Source organism: Hylaeus anthracinus, unplaced genomic scaffold (genome assembly GCF_026225885.1).
Source record: "Hylaeus anthracinus isolate JK02 unplaced genomic scaffold, UHH_iyHylAnth1.0_haploid 11985, whole genome shotgun sequence".
Lineage (NCBI taxonomy): Eukaryota > Metazoa > Arthropoda > Insecta > Hymenoptera > Colletidae > Hylaeus > Hylaeus anthracinus.
Window position 1 is genome coordinate 11,118,088 of NW_026534333.1, and position 16,246 is coordinate 11,134,333.

Below are 16,246 nucleotides of genomic sequence, written 5' to 3' on the forward strand. Positions count from 1 at the left end.
ATATCCACGCGATTCGTGTCGATAAAAGGTGAACGAACTCGACCTCGTTATAACAATATCCACGGCCCAAAAGGAATTTGCACGCGACAACCACAATTTTCGCCAGGATTCATCGTGACATCGACTATAGTACCTTAATTACGAATCAAGACGATAATGTCGACAAAATTTTAACAAGGACACGAAAAGATGCGGTGGCCGTCGTTAAGTTTAATATTGACAAAAATTTTTTTAGCTTATATCGCCTATTCTATTTATCATTTGTTCCTGCTCTTCGCTGCACCGTCCTGTGAACCAGACAAACCCTGTCTGACTTATTATCTGACTCAAAAGCCACGTCTGCAATTGCAAATTTACAGTTCTGTTGACATATACCCCACAGACAGGCAACTCGATTTTGTTTATCAAACCGAAGATTTTAATTATACACATGAAAGCAGTTTGTAAGTATTGTTGAAACTCCCACTTGAAAGTTAATTCTAATGAAACAGTTTGATTTTGTTAAATATTTCATTATATTTCATTAATATTCATTTATTCAAAACATTTTTCCTTTCAGTCCTGTGACTTTAAACATTCCACGCAGAACTCGAAACAATGGAACATTATTTCTTCATGTCATTCTTGCTCCTAGCTCCAAGAGATATGGGAAAAGCATTATTGATATACAGAAGGTTTGTATGAAAAAGAAGGCAAATTATGGATAGTTTCTGCCTTTGCAAATTCATTTATTCTGATGATGTTACATAAAGCAGAAATTTATAAAGCTATCTGTAAATTTGTAATAGTATACTTATCCTTTGTGGTCTAGATTTTGTTATCCCACTACATTTTTGTTGAGCCTCAGCTTATGACCACATAGTATTAATATTAAGACCATAATGCATTTGTTTAATGCAATTATATTTCAGGATCCATATGTATCCTACATTGCAATTAAATTGACAGAATATGTCATTCCTGAAGCAGAGGCATTTAAGTTATTGGGTGAGAAAGATGCAGATACAAAGAAAAAGAAAGAGGATTTTACTCGTCCAGTGACACATATTAAGAGCCGTGTTACATTCGTAGTAATGACAGATGATGTGGAGCTCCCTGTAAATAAAGTACCAATGGAGCTTGTCAATCATCTTAAGTACGTAATTAGTACCTTTATTGCTTCTGCTGATTGTTACTTCAAGATAAACATGTGACATGCTTGTATTTTTTAGAATAATACATGGAAGAACATTTTTACCTATTATTAACAATGATTTTCTACAAACTCGACATCGTGATTTGGTGAAAATCACACCTCGGAATAACACAGTTAACATTACATTGTATTATTCTCCAATTTCCTTTGGAAAATTAAGACTGATATTACAGGTGGAAGAAACAATGCAGACCTTGAGAAAACTTCAATTTTCTGATAAAAATATAGATGAAGTGAAAGGAATTTTTGCAGACACTAATATATATATTCTAGGAGGAACTATCTTCATTGCATCCATTCATGTATGTAAATGAAGTAGTAGTACAAGTACATATTTTACTTGTAATATCCAAAACTAATATTATAGCATATACAATTACTACAAAAACTATGTTTGTTTAATAAACATTTCAACCCTTAATTTAGACCGTTTTCAGTACAAAAATGTTAATTATTAATACCTGAAAATATCGATAATTTAATAATTAACATATCTAAATGAACAAATACTTAAATTAAAGGTTGAAATTACACATGCTACAATATTTGAATCAAATAATAGATAAAAGAAAATTTATAATACATATAATGCTATGACATTTGGTATTATCATAGTTACTGTTTGATTTTCTCGCCTTTAAAAATGATGTCAGTTATTGGAGGAGAAAAGATAATCTTGTGGGTCTCAGCAAATGGACTGTTCTATGGCGGGGATTTAGTCAAGGTATTGTTTTCCTCTACTTGCTGGATGATGGTTCCTCTATGCTTGTTCTTATTCCAACTGGAATTGGATCTTTGATTGAGGTAAAAATATTATCTATTGATGGCTGTTTACATGTCATTTGTATTTGTATAATAATTTGTACTTACATGCCATTTAAATTCATACTCTAACAGATATGGAAACTGAAGAAGGTATTGAATCTTAGATTTAATAAAAATCATAATAACGTGGCTGAAGTCAGAACAAGAGAATTCGATGCAGAGAGCATGCGTTATTTGAGTTACTTGTTATATCCTCTTGTTATCGGAGGTGCAATTTATTCTTTACTGTATCAACCTCATAAAAGGTACACAGTTATTTTCTAATCTATCCAAAAGTCATAGATACCCAACATTTTATTCGAATAGTATGTAACGAATAAAAACTCCGCGTAGCGATTTATTTACATAATTTATTTCATAAAAGAGATATTCAGATAAGAAACGTCGCATGACTAGATAACTTAGATTGTCACTTTTATTGAAGAAAGACACGATCAAAATTGTTTCTTTTATTTGTCATTCGAAATTTCTTATCTAAATTTGCTCATATCTACCTGAAGGACGTATAAATACTTATTAAATATTTGAATTTTCAGCTGGTATTCGTGGAGCATAAATGCGTTAGTGAACGGCGTTTACGCGTTCGGATTTTTGTTCATGCTTCCCCAATTATTTGTTAATTATAAATTGAAGTCCGTAGCACATTTACCGTGGCGAACATTTATGTACAAAGCCTTCAACACTTTTATCGACGATATATTCGCATTCATAATCGTTACGCCGACAGCTCATCGAATAGCTTGTTTTCGGGATGACGCAGTTTTTCTAATTTATTTGTATCAACGATGGTGAGTCATATTTTCTCATTTGTGCCACATTGTCCAGACATACTTTCACGAATAACTGTTTTATTTTCAGGCTATATCCGGTAGACAAGTCTCGTCCAGACATGGACTCTGTTGGCGAAGAGTGTGTTGAGTATAACGATTCGAACAAAAAGACAGATTAGAATAAATTCATGCAATATTTTTGTTCCTTTTGTATGTATAACATAGATTGAATTATCGATAGTTGCTTAACAACAATCGGAATAATTTGTGACGGTATGGCATACGCCTAAATGTTTGAAGTATTAATCGCTTGTTATATATTTGCATTCCTGAGAACAACTATAAAGTAATGATTTGTTGGTGAGTGACATCGCTGTGAAATCTATTTATTTTTAGCGTAACGAAGCGACATTTACAACAAAATCCTGTTTCGTCAGTATCAATTGAACGATTGGATTTGATTCGATGAGTCTGTTTTTACTCGAATTTGTATTTGTACGTAGTATTAAATTATTTTCTGGTGTGTCCAAGATAAATAAATCTGTACTTTGAGTGGAGGTGTCAAGAATACTCATTTATTATTGTTCCTTCGAGTGAAACAAGCGATAGATATTCGATTCGTTAAGCGCATATAAGGATCATAAATCGGAATTCAATGGAATTGCTGCAAACAGTGGGGATAATATACGAATTTCTTATATCAGACCCCATTCAAATTACTCACAACTAGTTAAATTTTTTGTTTCAACATAGTTATAGTATTCTATGACTTTAGATTTTTATTTTATTTATTTTTTTTTCTTATTAAACAACAAAAGCGAAAACAAAATGAGAGTACAAGAACGTTGCGCTATATCAAGGTGAACAGTTATCATGGTAGGATATTTTGAGAGAACTGATGGGAATTGGAAAAAGAGGAACGTATGATTAGATTACGTAAGCTTTGTCGAGGTCAACTCCATTACTACATAAACAGAGATCCAAGATGATCAACTAACTTGTAGCATAACTTTCAACGTGCTTACAAGTGTTTTACGCTGGGAACGGATTGAAAGATAACGTCAAATATTAAAAACGTAGACCGCCTCATTAACTAGCAGGAAATCATCGACGATCGATTGGAACTATAAATCACGTATAATTCTATTATTTTATCTGTTGCATTAACAGTTTTATGGTTTTATCTATTGTACCTGAAAGTTAGCTAACTGAAGTTCAAATTCATCTGATATACCTACATCTATAGTTACTGATATTTACTATAAAATTATAATTGATCAAAACAAATACTTCAAAATGGACAATATTCTACTCATTAAAATTGCATTTTCTATACTTTTCCCTTTGCTGCTATATTTTTGGTTTAGTAATGAAATAAAAAAACCACTATGCCTGGACTCGGAATGCAAAATTTCACGTAAGTAATTTTACTTTACAACGTATAAAGAAAGACGTAATAGAGAAAAATGTCAATATTTTTTTCGCGGGAAAAATACGTTTTGATGGATGTCTTAAAACTATTGCGTTTTAACGGCTAAATGGATTTCGATGGAAGTTCATATACATATAAACATTACATTTTCATCTCAAGATCGAATTCAATTTTGATAAAAAAATTAAATAAGTTTATTCTTTATCTTTCTCAATAAAGAAAAAATTCAATTTTATGACAGTCACAACTTTAGCCACTTTGGTGCCCTGTTCGAAAAATTTGAATATGCTCCAAGTTCTTCCACCCTTACTTTTATTTTGTGTTGCACATAGTATCCTAATTAAACAAATTTTTTTGGTTAATTGATGATTAGTATTTATAAAACATTTGTTTGCTTATTAAACAACTTTTAAGTTTATAAAAAATAATTTAATATTACGACGTATTCTAATACTTGGAATACAAAAACTTTAAAATCACATTCGCATTATGCAATAAATTAATATGCAATGTACGTAATAGTCTTGATTTAATGAACTGGTTATGTTTTCTTAAAAGAGTACAGTTAGTAACTCTGATTGCAAATAATATTTATTTTTATGCTAAAAATAGTCGACATACGATAAGGAGAAAATCCGAAGATTCCGATGTCCCGACATCACTCATTAAATTTGAAATCTATTTTGTAAACTAATATAATCTAACATTGATATTATATAGTTTAGTATGTATTTCATGTTGGTATACGCCATAAATGCATAAAATTCCACTAATAACAATTGCTTGTAGGTGTTCGTTTCTTATTAAAACGTTGGTGGGCAGAGCGTTGTATCAATGCGAGAAAGAAGAAGAAAACAAATTTGCATAATTGTAAAAACAATTATTTAAGCAGTTCGAAAATCAAAGACAAAGATGTAAATATTTTTTCTTTGTCTTTTTGTTTCAGCAAAAATAACAATTGCAATCTCTAATTATTAAAATTCTTTTTAGTCTTACAACGTGTCCACAATAATAATAAAATTATAAAAGATTAACACGAATACTAAAAGATTTATAATTTTAAAAACTATTTATGATAAATTTGTATTCGAAGAATATGAAAAAGAAATGTTATCTCAACATATTTAGTGAATTTATTATAATCACTCATAATTGATTGTTATTAATTATCATTTATAAGACATTTGTTCGCATGTTAACAATTTTTTAAGTAAACACTACAAATGTTTAGTGTTCATCCTAAGACTAAAATGAAATTTAATAATTTCACGTGAACAAAGCTATTACTTCATTTTTATATAATCATTAATATAATTAACGATTTTTATTTATATTCAGAGTAGTAACACCATACTTTTCTATGGTACAGATCAGAAAGGAAATTCTGTATTTATTAAATTCTCTTATAGAGGATTTAATGCAGTAGAAGTGTCCCTACAGTTAACTACATCAGATGGTCGATTATATGTCTTACCAGGTATACAAATATTTATTTACCAGTAATTGAGTTGCTTCCGACACATAGCAACAGAATAATTTAGCAACTTTGGTATAACAGCGTATCCCGATACCACGTTAATAAATAGTGCCGATCAAAAATGGACAGCAAACGGCCTTAAAATTGAAATATTAAAACCCCAAAAACGTTGGAGAATAGTTTACAATGGTATGCTTAGAAACTTGAGTCAGGATGATGCATGCAATGATGATAATATCCAACATTTTCGTTTAAACTTCATGTAAGAAACGCACTGTTTGTTGTAACATTTATTCAATTTCATTGAAATCAAATAATTAATGTTTCATCTAGATTCATTGCACACTCTGAACTATTAAAATGGCCAGATGATTGGAGTTCTAAACTGCATGCAGAAGCATTAGCTCTTGAATCGTGGAAGAATCCTGATTGGATAGACAAGATGTACAGTAAAAATATAAAACTATTTGTATACATTAGTTTGATGTTTATATAATTGTTTTAATTTTTTCGATATTTACAGAAATTTACTGGAATACATAGGCTTTGATCAGTTTGGGTCTTTGTTGGGTCAAGTAACGTACGAAGATGGATTTGTTTCCGATTTATATTTGCGTGGACTTCATCAACATCGTTGGGGAAAGAATGAATCTCACGAGTTTCATGAATCCATTACTCTGTTTGGTGTAATGCCATATGGAGCAATGTATTATCTCAGTGTGGATAATACGAAACATAGTTTTCCACAGTAAGTTAAAAAAGTAATCATAACTGTAAAAACAATAAGAAACATAATGAACTTTCTTTAGAGTTCTTCTATTCTACTAAACGATGTTCATTGTAGAATACGGTATGGTCAATTCAGAAGCAACAATGAAGTTACGCGTAAAATAGATAATTTGCGACTTACGTTATCTGATTTTACAAAAGAGAAATTTGCAGATAATTTGGAATACAAAATATGGCTCACAGGTTACTTAAAGTTCATATGAATAATCTATTTCAAAAAAATCTGTACTTACAATTATTTCATATTTAATTTTAGTGGAAGGTAAAGAATATAATGTTCTTGTTAAATGTGGTAAGCCAATAAATTTATATTATGGTCAACCGTGGAACTGGGTAAACAAAATAGCTCCCGTGAAATTGAAACTAAATGGGAGAGCAGGTATTAGAATAAAAAATATCTCGGCAATGTTTCTATATTTATAATGTTTAACTTAAAAATTGTTTAATAGGCACTGGATTGATGCTATTATGTCATTCTTATAATGGACCGTTTCAAGTAAAGGTACCTGCAAAACTGCAATATCTGAAACCACTTCCTTCACATGTCCAAAAAAATGATTATGTAGTACATTTCAATGATGTAAAATGCCAAAATGAAGAGATTGTTGGTGGCAAAGGATTCTCACTTGCTATGTTAACTTCTATTAAAGATGCAGATGTAAGTAGTACTACAAACGTATCATGGCTTAATTTTAATTTCTATAAATACATAAACAAACGATAATTGTTATAGTTTATTGTACCTAAAGGATTTTGTATAACAGTTCTTGCTTTCGAACTACAATTGCACACACACAAGGAATTACAGAAAGTAATTGACGACATTCAAGCTGTTAGCGTTGGTAAAAAGGAAGGTGACCTCAAAGAATATTGCGACATGTAAATTACATTTATATTCACAATTACGAATTGTTTATTATTTTATTATTAGGTAAATAATATTTAAGATCCGTTTTATTTCAGAGCGGTTCGTACTATTCAATCAACTCCTGTGTTAGAGGAAGTAAAGAACGCCATTTTAAAAGCAATCAAAGATTTAGAGTCAGAAGATGGTAATGATAAATCATATAGGTATGCAATAAGGTCTAGTGCTGTTGGCGAAGATAGTGAGGAAACATCAGCAGCTGGTCAGAATTCAACGTATTTAGGTATTCAAGGGGTGGACAATGTTATTAAGAAAGTATCCATGTGTTGGGCAAGTTTGTTTTCATACCAAAGTATTGAATACAGGTAACACGAAACTATCGATTAAATCATTATTTATTAAATTTCGGGTTTCTAACATTAAACATTTTACATTAGAAATAGCATATAAAACTATTTGTATACATTTAGAAAACAGCATGGCATGTTCGTGAAAGCATCTATGGGAGTTTGTATACAAAAAATGGTGAACGCTGATGCTGCTGGTGTTATGTTTACCAGACACCCAACTACTGGAAATCCCTCAAACATAGTTATCACTGCCAATTATGGATTGGGAGAGGTACGATTAAATTAATATTTAAACGTTAGTGAGAATATTGTGAAAGAGTCAAATTAACTGTATCGTCTTTGATTTGATTAGACTGTTGTATCGGCAACAGTTGAACCGGACACAATAATAGTTAATAAAAGTTGGGACGAAAAGTTGGCTGTGAAAAATTCCATAGTTGGGAATAAAAAACAGAAAATGTTGGCAAGCGGCGATGCACTAGTTATAGTCAATTTAAATGACCAGGAAAATAAATCTGTTTGCATATCAGAGGAGACTGGTCTCCGATTAGCTGCCATAGGAATGAACTTAGAAACTCTATTCGGCAGTGCTCGAGATATAGAATGGGCAGTGATGGATGAAAAGATTTACTTACTTCAAGCACGACCTATTACTACTCTGTATGCGTGGACGGAATTTGAGTTAAAACATGAATTAGACACGGGTGTACCTAGCGACATAGACATACTGACGTTTGCCAATATAGGTGAAGTATTTCCAAATCCAATGTGCCCTTTATCAACTTCCACAATTGTTAAAACGTTCAATGAAGTAACAGCCAGATCGAACAAAATTGAGGGACGCGTCTGTTTCAACATAATAGCATTAAGGTGCTCCTGTAATTACTATAACGTAAGTTATTTTATGAATTTGTACATGTAAATTATTATCTTAAACTATGCTCATTACGCCTACGTTCTAATTTCGTTTTTTTAAATATGACTTGTAACGTATACCATGTGTTTAAAAATAACAATTTATTCGTTTTGACCATAGGTATTTTTAGCAAATCCTACTAATGAAATAACATTTATGAACAAAGTCGTGGATATAGCTGTTAGTGGAGATGTGATAGTAACACCAGAAATTCATAGAATTGCTCACGAAAGAAATGGCAGAGCCTCTTTTTTCACTCAATATGCAGGACTGTATAAAATGTTAAATGAAGCAATTACAAATAGCACAGTGGAGAAATTTGCGAAAGAAACAGATCGAAATTTTGTTTTGAATGTTGAAGATTTTCATAATGCACTCAGTTTGTACAACGAGATCGATCAAAGGTTTTTTGTATTTTACAAAGTAAGTCCTGAAGATATTGTAGAACTAGTAGTAGTATTATTTATATTATTTAACAATATTACTTATATTGTTTTAATGCCCGGTATTTTCAGATATCTGAATGTCATATACACGCATCAAGAGTTAGTGTTCTTTATCAAATTATAGCACTATCATTATTGATAAAGAGTTATGAAGACATTGGACCAGAACACTTTTCGGACATTGCAATCTTGTTAGGCTCTGGCAGCGATATCATTAGTGGTGAAGTACTAATAGGGCTTAAGAAAATAGGGAAGTACATCAAGAAAAGTGAAAAAGTCGAGGAATTTAGGAAATTGGATCCGAAGAAAGTTATTAATTGGTTGGAAATCAATTGTCCACTAGGAGCAAAAGAATTTAAGGATCTTCTAAAAAAGCATGGACATAGGTGCATCCAAGAAATGGATTTACTCTCAGAACCCTGGTCTCTTAGGCCTGAGAACCTCATCACGACGCTTCAGGTAAAATAAGCTAGTTAAAATATTACGTGTATACCATGATATTACTAGCATAAATCAGCCATTTATCATTAAGGAAGAATAGTTCAATTCCTCGTGATGGACTATTCACTTGTACAACAAACTATAGTGTTCTACATCATAATTAACTATAATATGTTTACCAGACGATGGTAATGTCCCCAGAAATAAACAACTCAAAGAAACCGGTAAACGCGGAGGAAACAGTGGCGTCTTTAAAGACCCCCAAATCACCAATTGTCAAGTTGCTTTTGAAAAAGCTCGTACCCTTTTTGAGAAGTGCTGTTGTGCGTAGAGAAATGACGAAATCGATATTTGTAAACACTATACATAAAATTAGGTTGGCTTACAGAAAATTGGGAAAGCTTATGGTTTTGGAAGAATATTTACCCAACGAGGACCTTATATTCTTTTTAACAAACGACGAAATAGGCGAACTGTTAAGTCATCGTAAGGCAACGTTTGTTCAAAAGTAATTAACTATATCAGTTATATCAATTATCCTTTAAAACAATCATAACTGACGATATATTTTAACAAATTTTGTTAGGGCCTTCCACAGAAGAAAAATCTTCCCTCGACTGATGAATCTTCGGTACTCGGAATTAAGTACAGGAATGCCAATACCAATAAAGGTATTACGTAGAGGTATAAATATTGCCTCTGAGTGATGCTATGATATGAAACGTTCACCAATAGTAACACAATTTTTTTAAAGAATTCTAATCATCGAATGTAAATTCAATTCAGGGGCAATTTCTTCCACTCCTCAATTTAGATCATCGTATTTTATTTAATAGATATAAGATGAATGCTTAAGCGCTGAGAACAGTGTTTTCATATTCTAGAATGATTTAGATAACATAGTGCCTGATGGATCTATGAAGATTCAAGGAACACCGGTATGTGGTGGCTCGGTACTCAACAGGGCGTGTGTGATAACAGACTTAATGGATGCACAGAAGATACAAAACGGTGATATTTTAATTACGTATGCCACCGACATTGCTTGGAGTCCATACTTTGCTTTACTCAGCGGCATAGTTACGGAATTGGGTGGACTTATAAGTCACGGAGCTGTAGTGGCTAGAGAGTACGGCCTGCCTTGCATAATTAGTGCAAAGAGGGCTACGCAAATGTTCCAAACAGGTAACGAGATGTATTTTTTAACTTTTAGATGACCAGCTCTGTTAATTGAATTAACACATAAAAATTTAGATATTTTTAGTAGCGTTCATAATATTATCTTTTCTAATTAATCTAGTTTTTCTTTTATTACTTTTTTCGTTAAAGAATGAAAAACTTAAATAGTAATTTAAACGTGTTTTTAGGTGACATGGTGTTATTGAATGCGAATACCGGCGTTCTGCAACTAGTGAAGAGGCACGATCAAAAAGATCTATAGAATTACAAATAATCAAAGCAGATATAATATTTTTATATGCAATACTTCATTCGATTTCTATAACAAGCGATACTTATTTTTCCAGTTCATCACGTCATATTTATTTAGTTTTACATCTCAGGCTGATATTCATTACGTTTATCCGAGACAAATAGCAACGAGTTTAGGGACTGGAATACAGAGAACCCTACTGTTTACGGTACAAAAATATAACGGTCATTATAATAAATTACTTACTTAGTTCTCTAAGTTACTATTACAACTAGACAGTGGTAACACGATTAGGATCGGCTAACATTGTTGGAGTATTACTTGTTGTATCGCTGGCAAGACAAGATAATTGCAACTGCATGGACGTTACCACTTTTGACAGCAGCATGTCTATACGTACTCGATCTTCTTTGCTGACGGGCGGGGGTATTGCGTCCAACGCCTCCTCGAAGAAATTTCTGTCGATCAGAAGTTACAGTTAACATCACTTGATTTAGAAGCAATAGCAGTTTCTGATGGTAATAATAATAATTACTTGGCTCTAGTTGTATTGTAAGAATACAAGGCGTTTCGTAAAAGTATGATATCGGTCCTTGCTTGCACAATTCCGGCAGGTCGAAATTGCGTTACACAGGACATAAGTCTTGCAAGTTCTTCTGCTACGGTTTCTACGATGTGAGAGAGTACCCTGTGCAACAGCGCTGGCGCTACACGACGCACCTACAAGGATGTAATTTATGATAAAGAGGATTGCCTCCTTAAAGTTAATTAAAAATGATAAGTGAGTAAATACTTCGGCATGGACCGCGATTAGATTCGCTAGTATCTCCTGCGCGTACGGTCTCACATGAGTCGGTTCGGTTTCAAAGTCCCATTCCAAACCACCGAGATACATGCTTGGTTCGATCGTACCGACCAATGGATCACAACGACGTTCCAAGTACGCGTCCAACACAGCCGTATCCAATGTTTCCAGCTGCGTCCAATCAGAATTCCATCCCACCGCATTCGACAAGTTCGGGTAATCCAGATCTTTCAATGAGTCCCGAACTTTTGGTAGGATGGTGTTCAGTGTATAACGAATATTACTTAATGAGATCAAGAGGCATTGTTCCCATGTCTAATAAAAAATTCAGAAGTAACGCTAAAATACAGCATTAACTTCAAAAAATGCTACAAATCGCTTCTTTTTTTTTTTTTAACGATTTAACGTAAGGTCTATCCACATCTTCAATAAATTGTAAACACACCTCGTTGTTGATATAATGAAAGACTTACCGGGCCTTGGTGTTTATTGCCCTTGCTAGTATATCCTGAAGGAGAACCGACTAGTTGGGAAACTGATTGTTCATCGTCCTCTAGGGCTTCCTCGCAGCCGCTGAATGCCAACTGCTGCAAGCATCGCGCGAACGATGTGAACAATGTTTTAATAGAGTTATAGTATAATTGTTGCTGGGCAGGATTAGCAAACAATGCTCCTTCTCGTGGGCCGCAAGCAACTACCGTGTCTCGCGCTCGCTTTGCAACTTCCCTGGTCATTTCCTCAAATAGATATGGCTGTTTGAAATAAGATAATACATATTCACTTAGGAATTGTTTTTCTTTTTATTTTGTTTTTGTTTGTGCTGAAGATAACTGAGGAGATATTGAAAATTATTTGACAATTTCGAGCAGTAAAATTTTCAGTGTTTATTATAAAAATATTTTAGCCACCAAGGAGTGAACAAAAACAATTTCATGAAGAAAAATGATAGATAAGAATTTTTAATAAAAAATAATAATTACCACTCTTGTGACGCCACCGTCTTCGTTCAAGTATTCGATCTGCCAAGTTTCTTTTTTGTACAAAATTGATATGTTTTCAGCTGTTTGCTTAAAGAGAGCAGTAAAGCACTGCAATCTGTTTCAAAAAGTATTTACTTTATGATACGAGCATAATATAAAACACATTTATCTGAAAGACAGATATCATACCTCAAATCCAGTATAAGTTTCCCAAAAATGTCCAGTGCATCGCTTGGCAAGTCCAAATGAATCAACGAAGCATACATTTGTCTAATTCGGCGCAAAATATGCAAAAGCCATATTGCATCTAAATCGTTGCTACATGTGTTCCTCATAGCTTCCATGGCATATTGCATACTTGACAGCACTAGGTTCTATATTGTTAAATAATTTTTATTTTAAAAATAATTCTGAGAAACATTAATTTAAAGCAAATTGATGTTTCTATGAGTTAATTATTTGTTGTTTCTTTTTTATACTAACTGTGGCTTCCAGATGTAAATCGCGTCGTTTGAATAAGATACTCCGACGTTTCGCTAGATTTCTAGCTAGCTTCTTTAAGGCTCACATGTCGTGTCACAAAACGTTGAAGTATCTCATCAAAGGGACACGGCTTGTACCCAAAAGCCTCAGTTACCGTGAAACAAGAAAAACCAAATTCTAAATTCGGTTTATCTTTGAACAAGCATTTTGTTGTCAAATGTTTATTTAGACGCTAATTTACTTTGAAAGGTGTTTGTTTCTCCGCATCCACGGCAACATGCAACTGTCCCGTGAAATAACTCTGACCCAATCTCCATAGATCTGGTAATTGCTCAACGACGACATTGCAAATTGCTTCGATACACGATATTTGCGGCGGAATAGTTCCATCGTTTTTGTTCGATTTCACTTGTTTGTTGTTCTGCATCAATTTTTTGTTTAAATCGTCATCACTTGAATTGTCTATCTCCAAATGTTCTTGCACGCAAGCAGTAATACTTTTCTTCAAATAATTTGCATGCGATACTAAGAAAATTAAATATTAGTATTTTACTATACAAAGTAATAGCGCTACATGCTTTAATCTTAGGAATACCTATCGCATCCCAAGCTGGATCTCCATCAGCTTCCAAATTAACAAGGTTTCTAATTATCTTCTTATGTTCTTCCAAACTGAAAGGCATTTCTTCGAGCTTCTTTCTCAGAAATACTTTCAATTTCTCGACTCTATCATCAATTTCTTGTAATACTTGTTTAAAGACTTCGACTTCCGTATTTTTGAATAAATTTTTTACTCTAGCATAGTCGTTAATTACAAGATCGTAATTGCCTCGTTTTATATTTTTTTCTATGTTAATTGGCATACAAAAGAGAAACTTGTATCGCTGCATTACAGCTAGAGCATTTCTCGTTGCATCCGCCTTATCTCTTCTTGCTAATACATCGTCGAATAATTTATTAGCCTCTGACATGGATTGCTGTATAGCCTTTTCTAATTTCACGGTAGGATCGCTACCATAATTTTTTATATCTGTTTCGAACTGTTCTTTTAGTAACATTATCGTGTCCAATTGTTCCATTACTGACCCCACATTGGCCTAAAATATTTCAGATACTAATAAACAAAAGGTATCTAAAAGTTATGAAATTACGAGTTATGAATTAGTGTTTTCACTAAAATTTAGAAGTCTGGACATTCTACCAAAACATCTTATACGATAATTCAATTGTGTAGTCAGGAAAGGACCACAAAACAGAAGTTCATAACATTGTTTTGTTAAACAACAAAAGCTACTTGAATTGCTCCCTCAAAAGAAGAAACAAATTATTCTATTCAATGAAACAATATGTAAATACATAGAAACCAACATTCTTTTTCCTTTTAATTTAATCACCTTCAGAAATGATAATTGACCCTCTTTCTGAGAATTCACTTTTCTTTTAAGATATGCCAATCCAGCTTTCAAATCTTCAAAAGTGGTAGCATGATGGTGCTGCAATAAAAACCAGCCAGGATGAAATTTTTCACTTGTAAGATCTCCACTACCTTCTCCAAAAAGCTCCATCAGCTCATCTTCAGGAAACTTTTTGCTACAAAGAAACATGTTAAAATATTTGAATTAAAGGATAGGTATAAAGACATACTCATTGCCTTCCACACTGAGACCCAATGGATCATCCTGCTGATAATTTGTTGGAGAAAGTGTTCTTCTTCCCCATACAAAACTTTGCATAGGAGCTTCTTCTACCCATACAGCGGACTCTTTCATAGGTCCTATGGTTTCATGATAACCACGGAATTGTACTGTAGAAGTTCCTTGACCTCCACTGCGAGTAGTTACTATAATGTCACCACGACCTTTGCAAGGTCCCGATCTGGCAATAATTTTATTGTTGGACTTCCACTCCGCGGATAAAAGACAATCGCACCCACATATCGTTAGACCTGAGCACATTAAATATTATATTTTTGGGAGATAAATTATGGTTCCTAACTAGTTTTTGAAAGTGAAACTAACCTATGAGATCTTGCACTTTGTTTCCCAGGAATTCACCGCGAACAATCACACGGGTTCCTGGTGGTCCTTCTTTGGGAGATATTCCCGTTACTACCGGTGGAGGCCCCATCTTCTCGATTGTACTTTAATACAAAATTCCTTCTATCTTTGGACACGTAAATATCGATTACGCATAATTCTAACCTCTACCATTGATTCGTAATTGCATCCACTGTTCTACTTTTAAGAATCTTGCGAGCAAGACATTGCATCTTTAAGCTTTAAAAATGTTTTCTAGAATCTAAATTATTAATAGATGTTACTAAAATAAGGCATGGGCGTATAGGTTAGAGAAAAAAGTACTCGACGCCTGTCAAAATAAATGACGGCTGCTAATTCAATGACAGGAGCAACCAATTGATACAGAGGATGCGCAGATATGTAGATTTAGAAAATCCAGATTACATGTTATTTCATGTTATTTTCTCTGTAGAACGTGGATTTAACAACTAATGGGACATTTAATTTATTAACACTCGTATTGATAATAGTGGTTTCTAAATTTTTGAAAAGCGTGGCCTAAAGACAAATGAAAATTTGTACATTCGAAATAAATAGGTTTTAAATTAAAAAATTAAAAATTTGGATGATTAAGTCATATTAATATAATGTCGCATTTCTTTGTATGCATTAAAATTTTCTTTGGTCCTTCCTCTGAGATTGAGACACCTAGAGCTCTAGGGGCCGTGCCCCTCATATTGAAAAATACCGAGGAATAAGAATAGAGTAAATGTTTTTAAATTCACTATCTAATTGCAAAAAGAATTAGATGCATTGACATTTCTGATATAGATAAACGTACTGATTTGTTTCTGTTACATAAATGATTATCCGATAATAAGACGTTCTTTGCGATGCGTCATACCGTCAATCTTCTAATTGTATCAGGGAACAGTTATCTATTGATAAAGCATTAATAGTTTTTAATGTGCAGTATACTTTTACTAAATGTAAACAGGAAACAGGACATTTTCCAGTAAAAG

The 16,246-nt window shown here is 33.0% G+C and overlaps 3 protein-coding genes across 5 annotated transcripts; 2 read left to right on the forward strand and 1 right to left on the reverse strand.

Moving 5' to 3' along the window:
* The first annotated feature begins 112 nt into the window (after positions 1-112).
* On the forward strand, positions 113-3,347 carry LOC128887274 (lipid scramblase CLPTM1L). Its single transcript, XM_054142981.1, has 8 exons — positions 113-443; positions 560-674; positions 912-1,135; positions 1,212-1,497; positions 1,811-1,999; positions 2,093-2,265; positions 2,557-2,808; positions 2,879-3,347. Exons 1-8 carry the CDS (start codon positions 190-192, stop codon positions 2,967-2,969), a joined length of 1,584 nt encoding a protein of 527 aa, XP_053998956.1. The 5' UTR covers positions 113-189; the 3' UTR covers positions 2,970-3,347.
* LOC128887272 (uncharacterized phosphotransferase YvkC-like) lies at positions 3,327-10,991 on the forward strand. 2 transcript variants are annotated; one of them, XM_054142977.1, is made up of 20 exons: positions 3,327-3,463; positions 3,609-4,207; positions 5,012-5,136; positions 5,561-5,699; positions 5,781-5,961; positions 6,033-6,143; positions 6,223-6,447; positions 6,544-6,671; positions 6,745-6,867; positions 6,938-7,146; positions 7,222-7,367; positions 7,452-7,718; positions 7,824-7,974; positions 8,056-8,595; positions 8,740-9,042; positions 9,135-9,524; positions 9,689-10,014; positions 10,093-10,177; positions 10,391-10,691; positions 10,874-10,991. In XM_054142977.1, the coding sequence occupies exons 2-20, from the start codon at positions 4,087-4,089 to the stop codon at positions 10,945-10,947; spliced, it is 3,945 nt and encodes a 1,314-aa protein (XP_053998952.1). In that variant the 5' UTR covers positions 3,327-3,463; positions 3,609-4,086; the 3' UTR covers positions 10,948-10,991. The 2 variants fall into 2 exon arrangements, with proteins under 2 accessions (XP_053998952.1, XP_053998953.1); XM_054142978.1 differs by lacking the exons at positions 3,327-3,463; positions 3,609-4,207 and having other exon boundaries at positions 5,014-5,136; positions 5,592-5,699.
* LOC128887273 (exocyst complex component 2) lies at positions 10,957-15,656 on the reverse strand. Of its 2 annotated transcripts, XM_054142980.1 has the most exons (12): positions 15,225-15,656; positions 14,851-15,151; positions 14,601-14,796; positions 13,802-14,303; positions 13,448-13,731; positions 12,913-13,097; positions 12,724-12,838; positions 12,217-12,495; positions 11,732-12,058; positions 11,474-11,658; positions 11,185-11,396; positions 10,957-11,117 (listed from the first exon to the last, which is right to left on the reverse strand). In XM_054142980.1, exons 1-11 carry the CDS (start codon positions 15,331-15,333, stop codon positions 11,210-11,212), a joined length of 2,670 nt encoding a protein of 889 aa, XP_053998955.1. In that variant the 5' UTR covers positions 15,334-15,656; the 3' UTR covers positions 10,957-11,117; positions 11,185-11,209. The 2 variants fall into 2 exon arrangements, with proteins under 2 accessions (XP_053998955.1, XP_053998954.1); XM_054142979.1 differs by having other exon boundaries at positions 10,957-11,396; positions 15,225-15,654.
* Positions 15,657-16,246: the final 590 nt, after the last annotated feature.

Excerpts from the sequence above, each read along its gene's own strand:
- LOC128887274 (XM_054142981.1), top strand. The coding sequence starts at position 190 with ATGCGGTGGCCGTCGTTAAGTTTAATATTGACAAAAATTTTTTTAGCT. Across the intron at positions 444-559 it reads TATACACATGAAAGCAGTTT|TCCTGTGACTTTAAACATTC; the intron begins GTAAGTATTGTT and ends TTTTCCTTTCAG. Across the intron at positions 2,809-2,878 it reads ATTTATTTGTATCAACGATG|GCTATATCCGGTAGACAAGT; the intron begins GTGAGTCATATT and ends TTTTATTTTCAG.
- LOC128887272 (XM_054142977.1), top strand. The coding sequence starts at position 4,087 with ATGGACAATATTCTACTCATTAAAATTGCATTTTCTATACTTTTCCCT. Across the intron at positions 5,962-6,032 it reads CATTTTCGTTTAAACTTCAT|ATTCATTGCACACTCTGAAC; the intron begins GTAAGAAACGCA and ends TGTTTCATCTAG. Across the intron at positions 8,596-8,739 it reads GCTCCTGTAATTACTATAAC|GTATTTTTAGCAAATCCTAC; the intron begins GTAAGTTATTTT and ends TTTTGACCATAG.
- LOC128887273 (XM_054142980.1), bottom strand. The coding sequence starts at position 15,333 with ATGGGGCCTCCACCGGTAGTAACGGGAATATCTCCCAAAGAAGGACCA. Across the intron at positions 12,839-12,912 it reads AAACTTATACTGGATTTGAG|ATTGCAGTGCTTTACTGCTC; the intron begins GTATGATATCTG and ends TTTTTGAAACAG. Across the intron at positions 12,496-12,723 it reads ACGGTGGCGTCACAAGAGTG|CCATATCTATTTGAGGAAAT; the intron begins GTAATTATTATT and ends TATTTCAAACAG.